The sequence below is a fragment of the Coregonus lavaretus genome, assembly GCF_964263955.1.
Source record: "Coregonus lavaretus genome assembly, contig: HAP1_SCAFFOLD_1114, whole genome shotgun sequence".
Classification (NCBI taxonomy): Eukaryota; Metazoa; Chordata; class Actinopteri; order Salmoniformes; family Salmonidae; genus Coregonus; species Coregonus lavaretus.
The window spans coordinates 143,957-157,500 of NW_028156142.1; the positions used below are offsets into that span (position 1 = coordinate 143,957).

The following is a 13,544-nucleotide window of genomic DNA, read 5'->3' on the forward strand; positions in this document are numbered from 1 at the left end:
GCCGTGTGTTTTGGGTCATTGTCATGCTGGAATACCCGTCCACGACCCATTTTCAATGCCCTGGCTGAGGGAAGGAGGTTCTCACCCAAGATTTGACGGTACATGGCCCCGTCCATCATCCCTTTGATGCGGTGAAGTTGTCCTGTCCCCTTGCCAGAAAAACACCCCCAAAGCATAATGTTTCCACCTCCATGTTTGACGGTGGGGATGGTGTTCTTGGGGTCATAGGCAGCATTCCTCCTCCTCCAAACACGGCGAGTTGAGTTGATGCCAAAGAGCTCGATATTGGTCTCATCTAACCACAACACTTTCACCCAGTTCTCCTCTGAATCATTCAGATGTTCATTGGCAAACTTCAGACGGGCTTGTATATGTGCTTTCTTGAGCAGGGGGACCTTGCGGGCGCTGCAGGATTTCAGTCCTTCACGGCGTAGTGTGTTACCAATTGTTTTCTTGGTGACTATGGTCCCAGCTGCCTTGAGATCATTGACAAGATCCTCCCGTGTAGTTCTGGGCTGATTCCTCACCGTTCTCATGATCATTGCAACTCAACGAGGTGAGATCTTGCATGGAGCCCCAGGCCGAGGGAGATTGACAGTTATTTTGTGTTTCTTCCATTTGCGAATAATCGCACCAACTGTTGTCACCTTCTCACCAAGCTGCTTGGCGATGGTCTTGTAGCCCATTCCAGCCTTGTGTAGGTCTACAATCTTGTCCCTGACATCTTTGGAGAGCTCTTTGGTCTTGGCCATGGTGGAGAGTTTGGAATCTGATTGATTGATTGCTTCTGTGGACAGGTGTCTTTTATACAGGTAACAAACTGAGATTAGGAGCACTCCCTTTAAGAGTGTGCTCCTAATCTCAGCTCGTTACCTGTAGAAAAGACACCTGGGAGCCAGAAATCTTTCTGATTGAGAGGGGGTCAAATACTTATTTCCCTCATTAAAATGCAAATCAATTTATAACATTTTTGACATGCGTTTTTCTGGATTTTTTTGTTGTTATTCTGTCTCTCACTGTTCAAATAAACCTACCATTAAAATTATAGACTGATCATTTCTTTGTCAGTGGGCAGACGTACAAAATCAGCAGGGGATCAAATACTTTTTTCCCTCACTGTATATATCTTATTATTTTTTGTTATATATTGCTATTCGAACGGTTATTAAGGTGACGGCTGTAATTCCGCTGACCAATAACCATCATCCTAAATTCCATAACCGTCACAGACCTAGACTACGTTACTGCAGACTCTGATGTAGGAAACAGCTTCCACAGTTAACTGGGTTACATTCATTTGCATACATCGTGTTTTGCTAGAATGGAAGGAGAGGTATCGTTCGAGTCGCAAACAAAATGGAATATAACGTTGTGGATAAAGTTCGGAATGACAATTTCATGTGTACAACATCTAAAGAGCTGCATCATTTTTCAGTTTCTAAAAAGGACATATTTGGGTGTTTTTTTAAAAAGCTTTTGTTCATGTTTTCGGAGCCCCTGTAATGCACAAAGAGGATGAGGTATTTAAAAATCGCTGGTTGGGGTAAGTTTCTCATAAACAAGTGAAATCGAAAAAGAATGTCTGGGCCGTTCTATAACATGCCATCTCTATTTTAAAAAATTGAGATTTGGTTGTAAAAAAGCTAAAATCACCTTTAATTGATCCCCTTGAGCGATTAATTCAGAACCCCAGTACGAACCTGTCGTCCAGCTCCACTCTCTTCATGCTGTGTAGATGCATAACAGCCAGAACAATGGCTACCAGGAAGATGACAGCGCAGCAGACCCCGACGCTGATGTAGAACACCCTGGTGGAAGTGGTGGGAATGGACACTCCATCTGTCGGAGGGAAGACGTCACAGATCAAATCATTTATTGAAAACATAGAAGGAGTGGGACTGGTAGTAAGGTAAAGGGAGATATGAGTGACAGACAGACAAGCAGACTCCATCCATTAATGGAGTCCTAAAATACAAGAGGCTTTGATCCAGGCTCTGTCTTTCTGAAAGCGCTCCCCTCAGGGTACCTGTAAAAGCCTCTCCTCACACCCAGTGTCTGTCTGAAAGCTTTTATCTTTGTGCCGGTTAAAAGCTTCTCCTATCACTTGCCTTTCCTCTCTACCCCTCTCCTCTCCACTCTACCCCTCCCCTCTCCTCTCCACTCTACCCCTCTCCTCTCCACTCTACCCCTCCCCTCTCCACTCTACCCCTCTCCTCTCCACTCTACCCCTCCCCTCTCCTCTCCACTCTACCCCTCTCCTCTCCACTCTACCCCTCCCCTCTCCACTCTACCCCTCCCCTCTCCACTCTACCCCTCCCCTCTCCTCTCCTCTCCACTCTACCCCTCTCCTCTCCACTCTACCCCTCTCCACTCTACCCCTCTCCACTCTACCCCTCTCCACTCTACCCCTCTCCTCTCCACTCAACCCCTCTCCTCTCCACTCTACCCCTCTCCTCTCCACTCTACCTCTCCACTCTACCCCTCTCCTCTCCACTCTACCCCTCTCCTCTCCACTCTACCCCTCTCCTCTCCACTCAACCCCTCTCCTCTCCACTCTACCCCTCTCCTCTCCACTCTACCCCTCTCCTCTCCACTCTACCCCTCTCCTCTCCACTCTACCTCTCCACCCCTCTCCTCTCCACTCTACCCCTCTCCTCTCCACTCTACCTCTCCACCCCTCTCCTCTCCACTCTACCCCTCTCCTCTCCACTCTACCTCTCCACCCCTCTCCTCTCCACTCTACCCCTCTCCTCTCCACTCCACCCCTCTCCACTCTCCCCCTCTCCACTCCCCTCCTCTCCTCTCCACTCCACCCCTCTCCTCTCCACTCTACCCCTGTCCACTCCACCCCTCTCCTCTCCACCCCTCTCCTCTCCACTCCACCCCTCTCCACCCCTCCCCTCTCCTCTCCACTCCACCCCTCTCCACCCCTCCCCTCTCCTCTCCACTCTACCCCTCTCCTCTCCACTCTACCCCCCTCCTCTCCACTCTACCCCTCTCCTCTCCACTCAACCCCTCTCCTCTCCACTCTACCCCTCTCCACTCCCCTCCTCTCCACTCTACCCCCTCCTCTCCACTCCCCTCCTCTCCTCTCTACCCCTCTCCACTCCCCTCCTCTCCACTCTACCCCTCTCCTCTCCCCTCCTCTCCACTCCACCCCTCTCCACTCTTCCCCTCTCCTCTCCACTCCCCTCCTCTCTACCCCTCTCCACTCCACCCCTCTCCACTCCCCTCCTCTCCACTCTTCCCTCTCCTCTCCACTCTACCCCTCTCCACTCCACCCTCTCCACTCTTCCCCTCTCCTCTCCACTCCCCTCCTCTCCTCTCTACCCCTCTCCACTCCACCCCTCTCCACCCCTCTCCTCTCCTCTCTACCCCTCTCCTCTCCTCTCTACCCCTCTCCACTCTCCCCCTCCCCTCTCCTCTCCACCCCTCTCCACTCCACCCCTCTCCTCTCCACTCTACCCCTCTCTTCTCCACTCCACCCCTCTCCTCTCCACTCTACCCCTCTCTTCTCCACTCTACCCCTCTCCACTCTCCCCCTCCCCTCTCCTCTCCACTCTACCCCTCTCCACTCTACCCCTCTCCACTCTACCCCTCTCCTCTCCACTCTACCCCTCTCCTCTCCACTCTACCCCTCTCCTCTCCACTCTACCCCTCTCCTCTCCACTCTACCCCTCTCCTCTCCACTCTACCCCTCTCCTCTCCACTCTACCCCTCTCCTCTCCACTCTACCCCTCTCCACTCTACCCCTCTCCTCTCCACTCTACCCCTCTCCTCTCCACTCTACCTCTCCACCCCTCTCCTCTCCACTCTACCCCTCTCCTCTCCACTCTACCCCTCTCCTCTCCACTCTACCCCTCTCCTCTCCACTCTACCCCTCTCCTCTCCACTCTACCCCTCTCCTCTCCACTCTACCCCTCTCCTCTCCACTCTACCCCTCTCCTCTCCACTCCACCCCTCTCCACTCTCCCCCTCTCCACTCCCCTCCTCTCCACTCCACCCCTCTCCACTCTACCCCTGTCCACTCCACCCCTCTCCTCTCCACCCCTCTCCTCTCCACTCCACCCCTCTCCACCCCTCCCCTCTCCTCTCCACTCTACCCCTCTCCTCTCCACTCTACCCCTCTCCTCTCCACTCTACCCCTCTCCTCTCCACTCTACCCCTCTCCTCTCAACCCCTCTCCTCTCCACTCTACCCCTCTCCACTCCCCTCCTCTCCACTCTACCCCTCTCCTCTCCACTCCCCTCCTCTCTACCCCTCTCCACTCCACCCCTCTCCACTCTTCCCCTCTCCACTCTTCCCCTCTCCTCTCCACTCTACCCCTCTCCTCTCCACTCCCCTCCTCTCCTCTCTACCCCTCTCCACTCCACCCCTCTCCACTCTTCCCCTCTCCACTCCCCTCCTCTCCACTCAACCCCTCTCCTCTCCACTCTACCCCTCTCCACTCCCCTCCTCTCCACTCTACCCCTCTCCTCTCCACTCCCCTCCTCTCCTCTCTACCCCTCTCCACTCCCCTCCTCTCCACTCTACCCCTCTCCTCTCCACTCCCCTCCTCTCCTCTCTACCCCTCTCCACTCCACCCCTCCTCTCTACCCCTCTCCACTCCACCCCTCTCCACTCTTCCCCTCTCCTCTCCACTCCCCTCCTCTCCACTCTTCCCCTCTCCTCTCCACTCCCCTCCTCTCCTCTCTACCCCTCTCCACTCCACCCCTCTCCACCCCTCTCCTCTCCTCTCCTCTCCTCTCCACTCTCCCCCTCTCCACTCCCCTCCTCTCCACTCTTCCCCTCTCCTCTCCACTCTACCCCTCTCCACTCCACCCCTCTCCACTCTTCCCCTCTCCTCTCCACTCCCCTCCTCTCTACACCTCTCCACTCCACCCCTCTCCACCCCTCTCCTCTCCTCTCTACCCCTCTCCTCTCCACTCTCCCCCTCCTCTCCTCTCCTCTCCTCTCCACCCCTCTCCACTCCACCCCTCTCCTCTCCACTCTACCCCTCTCTTCTCCACTCCACCCCTCTCCACTCTCCCCCTCCCCTCTCCACTCCACTCCACCCCTCTCTTCTCCACTCCACCCCTCTCCTCTCCACTCTACCCCTCTCTTCTCCACTCCACCCCTCTCCACCCCTCTCCTCTCCTCTCCACTCTACCCCTCTCCACTCTCCCCCTCCCCTCTCCTCTCCACCCCTCTCCACCCCTCTCCTCTCCTCTCCACTCTACCCCTCTCCACTCTCCCCCTCCCCTCTCCACTCCACCCCTCTCCACCCCTCTCCTCTCCTCTCCACTCTACCCCTCTCCACTCTCCCCCTCCCCTCTCCACTCCACCCCTCTCTTCTCCACCCCTCTCCTCTCCACTCCACTCTACCCCTCTCCAGGATATGATGTGGTGGATATGATGTGGTGATATGGAGCTGGTTTAGGAGACAGGATATGATGTGGTGATGTGGAGCTGGTTTAGGGGACAGGATATGATGTGGTGATGTGGAGCTGGTTTAGGAGACAGGATATGATGTGGTGATGTGGAGCTGGTTTAGGAGACAGGATATGATGTGGTGATGTGGAGCTGGTTTAGAGGACAGGATATGATGTGGTGATATGGAGCTGGTTTAGGGGACAGGATATGATGTGGTGATATGGAGCTGGTTTAGGAGACAGGATATGATGTGGAGCTGGTTTAGGGGACAGGATATGATGTGGTGATATGGAGCTGGTTTAGGAGACAGGATATGATGTGGAGCTGGTTTAGGGGACAGGATATGATGTGGTGATATGGAGCTGGTTTAGGAGACAGGATATGATGTGGAGCTGGTTTAGGGGACAGGATATGATGTGGTGATATGGAGCTGGTTTAGGAGACAGGATATGATGTGGTGATGTGGAGCTGGTTTAGAGGACAGGATATGATGTGGAGCTGGTTTAGGGGACAGGATATGATGTGGTGCTATGGATAGGCCTACTTACTCTCTGGCCGCTGAATGGTCTTGTTGTTGAAGACGGGAGGAATCTTCGGATCAGGATCTATTCCTGTTAAAGACACACAGGAGAGAAGAGTTAGACAGGAAACAAATCAAAAACCAGCCAGTGGAAATGCTGTCCTTCTAGATACTATCAGTAAACATGATGGAGAGGTAACATAGCTGTCAGACAGACCTGTGTCTTCAAGGCACCAGCCATGATAATTCACCAATGGTTCAGACAAACTGAGCATGTCGCAATCCCACTTTTGGGGCCAAGATGCGATAGAACTTGGAGAGGGTCCTACTTTGGAGATGTATTTTGTGAGAAACAAAGTTAGTACAACCCAAGCCAGCTGCTTAACAGCACTGGTCAGACACCCCACATTTCAACCACCATTTTACCACGTGGTATATGGATGGATGGATGGATGGATGGATGGAGAGAGAGACCCAAAAAGTCCTGTGGTGTTGATGGTATCCTCAATGAAATGATAAAATATACAGACCACAAATTTCAATTAGCTATACTTAAACTCTTTAACATCATCCTTAGCTCTGGCATCTTCCCCAATATTTGGAACCAAGGACTGATCACTCCAATCCACAAAAGTGGAGACAAATTTGACCCCAATAACTACCGTGGGATATGCGTCAACAGCAACCTTGGGAAAATCCTCTGCATTATCATTAACTGCAGACTAGTTCATTTCCTCAGTGAAAACAATGTACTGAGCAAATGTCAAATTGGCTTTTTACCAAATGACCGTACGACAGACCATGTATTCACCCTACACACCCTAATCGACAAACAAACAAACCAAAACAAAGGCAAAGTCTTCTCTTGCTTTGTTGATTTCAAAAAAGCTTTTGACTCAATTTGGCATGAGGGTCTGCTATACAAATTGATGGAAAGTGGGGTTGGGGGAAAAACATACGACATTATAAAATCGATGTACACAAACAACAAGTGTGCAGTTAAAATTGGCAAAAAACACACACATTTCTTTCCACAGGGCCGTGGGGTGAGACAGGGATGCAGTTTAAGCCCCACCCTCTTCAACATATATATCAACGAATTGGCGAGGGCACTAGAACAGTCTGCAGCACCCGGCCTCACCCTACTAGAATCTGAAGTCAAATGTCTTCTGTTTGCTGATGATCTGGTGCTTCTGTCACCAACCAAGGAGGGCCTACAGCAGCACCTAGATCTTCTGCACAGATTCTGTCAGACCTGGGCCCTGACAGTAAATCTCAGTAAGACAAAAATAATGGTGTTCCAAAAAAGGTCCAGTTGCCAGGACCACAAATACAAATTCCATCTAGACACCGTTGCCCTAGAGTACACAAAAAACTATACATACAACTATACGGCCTAAACATCAGCGCCACAGGTAACTTCCACAAAGCTGTGAACGATCTGAGAGACTATGCCATCAAAAGGAACATAAAATTTGACATACCAATTAGGATCTGGCTAAAAATACTTGAATCAGTTATAGAACCCATTGCCCTTTATGGTTCTGAGGTCTGGGGTCCGCTCACCAACCAAGAATTCACAAAATGGGACAAACACCAAATTGAGACTCTGCATGCAGAATTCTGCAAAAACATCCTCCGTGTACAACGTAAAACACCAAATAATGCATGCAGAGCAGAATTAGGCCAATACCGGCTAATTATCAAAATCCAGAAAAGAGCCGTTAAATTATATAACCACTTAAAAGGAAGCGATTCCCAAACCTTCCATAACAAAGCCATCACCTACAGAGAGATGAACTTGGAGAAGAGTCCCCTAAGTAAGCTTGTCCTGGGGCTCTGTTCACAAGCACAAACAGACCCCACACAGCCCCAGGACAACAACAACAACAACAACAACAACAACACAATTAGACCCAACCAAATCATGAGAAAACAAAAAGAGAATTACTTGACACATTGGAAAGAACAAACAAAAAAACAGAGCAAACTAGAATGCCATTTGGCCCTAAACAGAGAGTACACAGTGGCAGAATACCTGACCACTGTGACTGACCCAAACTTAAGGAAAGCTTTGACTATGTACAGACTCAGTGAGCATAGCCTTGCTATTGAGAAAGGCCGCCGTAGGCAGACCTGGCTCTCAAGAGAAGACAGGCTATGTGCACACTGCCCACAAAATGAGGTGGAAACTGAGCTGCACTTCCTAACCTCCTGCCAAATGTATGACCATATTAGAGACACATATTTCCCTCAGATTACAGCGATCCACAAAGAATTCGAAAACAAACCCAATTTTGATAAACTCCCTTATCTACTGGGAGAAAAACCACAGTGTGCCATCACAGCTGCAAGATTTGTGACCTGTTGCTACAAGAAAAGGGCAACCAGTGAAGAACAAACACCATTGTAAATACAACCCATATTTATGTTTATTTATTTTCCCATTTGTACTTTAACTATTTGCACATTGTTACAACACTGTATATATACATAATATGACATTTGAAATGTCTTTATTCTTTTGAAACTTCTGAGTGTAATGTTTACTGTTAATATTTATTGTTTATTTCACTTTTGTTTACTATCTACTTCACTTGCTTTGGCAATGTTAACACACGTTTCCCATACCAGTAAAGCCCTTAAATTGAAATTGAATTGAGAGAGAGACAGAGAGCGAGAGACAGACAGAGAGAGAGAGAGAGAGAGACAGAGAGAGAGACAGAGAGAGAGAGAGAGAGAGAGACAGACAGAGAGAGACAGACAGACAGAGAGAGACAGAGAGGCAGACAGAGAGACAGAGACAAAGAGAGACAGAGAATATTATCCTCTCCATCTCTTATTTTGACTCTTGTGCTTAAAATAAGCCGGCCGGGTATCCATTTATTGGCTGTTTCCTCCAAGCGAGCATTTGACAAGTAGGCTGTAGGCCAGAGCCAGCCTGTGTGTAATTAACTAGAGTAGGATTGAAAATAGCAGCAGCAGAGCTGAAGACAAACATGGTTTAATTTCCCTCAGTATAACCCTTACATTAACTCAGCACTACTCTCACTGCCTGAGGGACAGAACCATGCCAAGGTTTACACACACACACACACAGTCCTTGTGGGGACCAAACAACAGATTCCCATTCAGAATCCTGTTTTACCCCCCCCACACCTCATTACAGAGTGATCGACGGAGCCCACAGACACGTAGACACACACAGGAGCAGAAAAGGTACTCAACGCAGTAACACTAATACAGTACCAAGCACTGACAGGAAGAGGCGCCTTACGTTTGTGACACATCTTCCTCCTCTTGAAGTTGAGCACTGTGAAGTTGTTGGAGTGGATGGTGAGGTTGAGCTGTACCGTCAGAACCACTTCCCCATCCACCTTCCCCGAGCAGAACAGGTCCACTCTGAACACTACACACACACACACACACACACAGAGAGAGACCGAGGGAGAGAGAGAGGGGTGTGGGGGGGACACAGAAAGAGAGAGAGAGCAAGAGAGAGAGCACAAACATTGTAAATACCACTAATATTTATCTGTTTATTTATCTTCCCCTGCTATTCATACTACAACTATTTGCACATTTCTAAAACACTGTACAAACAGTGCCTTCAGAAAGTATTCATTCCCCTTGACTTATTCCCCTTGACTTATTCCCCTTGACTTATTCCCCTTGACTTATTCCACATTTTGTTGTGTTACAGCCTGAATTCAAAATGGATTAAATGAATGTTCTCTCTCACCAGTCTATACACAATACGCCATAATGACAAAGTGAAAACATTAAAGACATTTTTGCAAATGTATTGAAAATGAAATACAAAAATATCTAAATTTACACAAGTATTCACACCTCTGAGTCAATCCTGTGTAGAAGTACCTTTGGCAGTGATTACAGCTGTCACTCTTTCTGAGTAAGTCTCTAAGATCTTTCCACACCTGGATTGTGCAATATTTGCCCATTATCTTTTTTCAGAATTCTTCAAGCTCCGTCAAATTGGTTGTTGATCATTGCTAGACAACCATTTTCAGGTCTTGCCATAGATTTAAAAAGTATATTTAAGTAAAAACTTTAACTAGGCAACTTAGGAACATTCACTGTCTCAAATCAAATCACATTTTATTTGCCACATGCGCTGAATACAACAGGTGTAGGTAGACATTACAGTGAAATGCTTACTTACAAGCCCTTAACCAACAATGCAGTTTAAGAAAAAAATAAAAAGAGCAAATAATTAAAGCGCAGCAGTAAAATAAAATAACAGTAGGGAGGTTATATACAGGGGGTACCGGTACAGAGTCAATGTGTGGGGGCACCGGTTAGTTGAGGTAATTCAGGTAATATGTACAGTGGGGAGAACAAGTATTTGATACACTGCCGATTTTGCAGGTTTTCCTACTTACAAAGCATGTAGAGGTCTGTAATTTTTATCATAGGTACACTTCAACTGTGAGTGACGGAACCTAAAACAAAAATCCAGAAATTCACATTGTATGATTTTTAAGTAATTAATTTGCATTTTATTGCATGACATAAGTATTTGATACATTAGAAAAGCAGAACTTAATATTTGGTACAGAAACCTTTGTTTGCAATTACAGAGATCATACGTTTCCTGTAGGTCTTGACCAGGTTTGCACACACTGCCGCAGGGATTTTGGCCCACTCCTCCATACAGTCCTTCTCCAGATCCTTCAGGTTTCGGGGCTGTCGCTTGGCAATACGGACTTTCAACTCCCTCCAAATATTTTCTATTGGGTTCAGGTCTGGAGACTGGCTAGGCCACTCCAGGACCTTGAGATGCTTTTACGGAGCCACTCCTTAGTTGCCCTGGCTGTGTGTTTCGGGTCGTTGTCATGCTGGAAGACCCAGCCACGACCCATCTTCAATGCTCTTACTGAGGGAAGGAGGTTGTTGGCCAAGATCTCGCGATACATGGCCTCATCCATCCTCCCCTCAATACGGTGCAGTCGTCCTGTCCCCTCTGCAGAAAAGCATCCCCAAAGAATGATGTTTCCACCTCAATGCTTCACGGTTGGGATGGTGTTCCGCCATTCCTTCCAGTTCTCTGCTGCCAATGACTGGAACGAATTGCAAAAATCTCTGAAGCTGGAGACTCTTATCTCCCTCAATAACTTTAAGCATCAGTTGTCAGAGCACCTTACCGATCACTGCACCTGTACACAGCCCATCTGAAATTAGCCCACCCAACTACCTCATCCCTATATTGTTATTTATTTTGCTCTTTTGCACCCCAGTATCTCTATTTGCACATCATCTCTTGCACATCTAGCATTCCAGTGTTAATACTATTGTAATTATTTTGCACTATAGCCTATTTATTGCCTTACCTCCATAACTTGCTACATTTGCACACACTGTATATATATTTTCTGTTGTATTTTTGACTTTATGTTTTTTACCCCATATGTAACTCTGTGTTGTTTTTATTGCACTGCTTTGCTTTATCTTGGCCAGGTCGCAGTTGTAAATGAGAACCTGTTCTCAACTGGCTTACCTGGTTAAATAAAGGTGAAATAAAAAAAATAAAAAAAAGTGTTCTTGGGGTTGTACTCATCCTTCTTCTTCCTCCAAACACGGCGAGTGGAGTTTAGACCAAAAAGCTCTATTTTTGTCTCATCAGACCACATGACCTTCTCCCATTCCTCCTCTGGATCATCCAGATGGTCATTGGCAAACTTCAGACGGGCCTGGACATGCGCTGGCTTGAGCAGGGGGACCTTGTGTGCGCTGCAGGATTTTAATCCATGACGGCGTAGTGTGTTACTAATGGTTTTCTTTGAGACTGTGGTCCCAGCTCTCTTCAGGTCATTGACCAGGTCCTGCCGTGTAGTTCTGGGCTGATCCCTCACCTTCCTCATGATCATTGATGCCCCACGAGGTGAGATCTTGCATGGAGCCCCAGACCGAGGATGATTGACCGTCATCTTGAAATTCTTCCATTTTCTAATAATTGCATCAACAGTTGTTGCCTTCTCATCAAGCTGCTTGCCTATTGTCCTGTAGCCCATCCCAGCCTTGTGCAGGTCTACAATTTTATCCCTGATGTCCTTACACAGCTCTCTGGTCTTGGCCATTGTGGAGAGGTTGGAGTCTGTTTGATTGAGTGTGTGGACAGGTGTGTTTTATACAGGTAACGAGTTCAAACAGGTGCAGTTAATACAGGTAATGAGTGGAGAACAGGAGGGCTTCTTAAAGAAAAACTAACAGGTCTGTGAGAGCCGGAATTCTTACTGGTTGGTAGGTGATCAAATACTTATGTCATGCAATAAAATGCAAATTAATTACTTAAAAATCATACAATGTGATTTTCTGGATTTTTGTTTTAGGTTCCGTCTCTCACAGTTGAAGTGTACCTATGATAAAAATTACAGACCTCTACATGCTTTGTAAGTAGGAAAACCTGCAAAATCGGCAGTGTATCAAATACTTGTTCTCCCCACTGTACATGTGGGTAGAGTTAAAGTGACTATGCATAGATAATAAACAGAGTAGCAGCAGAGTAAAAGATGGGGTTGGGGTGGGGTGGCAATGCAAATAGTCCGGGTATCCATGATTAGCTGTTCAGCAGTCTTATGGCTTGGGGGTAGAAGGTGTTAAGAAGCTTTTTGGACCTAGACTTGGCGCTCCGGTACCGCTTGCCGTGCGGTAGCAGAGAGAACAGTCTATGACTTGGGTGACTGGAGTCTGACAATTTTGAGGTCCTTCCTCTGACACCGCCTGGTATAGAGGTCCTGGATGGCAGGAAGCTTGGCCCCAGTGATGTACTGGGCCGTACGCACTACCCTCTGTAGTGCCTTGCGGTCGGAGGCCGAGCAGTTGCCATACCAGGCAGGATGCTCTCGATGGTGCAGCTGTATAACTTTTTGAGGATCTGAGGTCCCATGCCAAATCTTTTCAGTTTCCTGAGGGTGAATAGGCTTTGTTTGGACCATGATAGTTTGTTGGTGATCTTATAAGCGTCCGGGTTAGAGTCCCGCTCCTTGAAAGCGGCAGCTCTACCCTTTAGCTCAGTGAGGATGTTGCCTGTAATCCATGGCTTCTGGTTGGGGTATGTACATACGGTCACTGTGGGGACGACGTCATCGATGCACTTATTGATGAAGCCAGTGACTGATGTGGTGTACTCCTCAATGCTATCCGAAGAATCCCGGAACATATTCCAGTCTGTGCTAGCAAAACAGTCCTGTAGCTTAGCATCTGTGTCATCTGACCACTTCCTTATTAACCGAGTCACTGGTGCTTCCTGCTTTAGTTTTTGCTCATAAGCAGGAATCAGGAGGATAGAGTTATGGTTAGATTTGCCAAATGGAGGGCGAGGGAGAGCTTTGTACGCGTCTCTGTGTGTGGAGTAAAGGTGGTCTAGAGTTTCTTTCCCTCTGGTTGCACATTTAACATGCTGGAGCACCAGGAGCACTGCCTCTGGATGAGCGTTTTCCTGTTTGCTTATGGCCTTATACAGCTCATTGAGTGCGGTCTTAGTGCCAGTATCGGTTTGTGGTGGTAAATAGACGGCTATGAAAAATATAGATAAACTCTCTTGGTAAATAATGTGGTCTACAGCTTATCATGAGATACTCTACCTCAGGCG

The 13,544-nt window shown here is 48.0% G+C and overlaps 1 protein-coding gene across 1 annotated transcript in view; it reads right to left on the minus strand.

Moving 5' to 3' along the window:
* LOC311126743 (tyrosine-protein kinase RYK-like) overlaps positions 1–13,544 on the minus strand; it is a 101,928-nt gene that overhangs the window by 85,904 nt on the left and 2,480 nt on the right. The window contains exons 2-4 of the mRNA XM_084200731.1: positions 9,210–9,341; positions 5,961–6,023; positions 1,701–1,839 (exon numbers count right to left, since the gene is read on the minus strand). Coding sequence (XP_084056857.1) covers positions 1,701–1,839; positions 5,961–6,023; positions 9,210–9,341 — 334 coding nt within the window. The remainder of the gene's footprint in view (positions 1–1,700; positions 1,840–5,960; positions 6,024–9,209; positions 9,342–13,544) is intronic.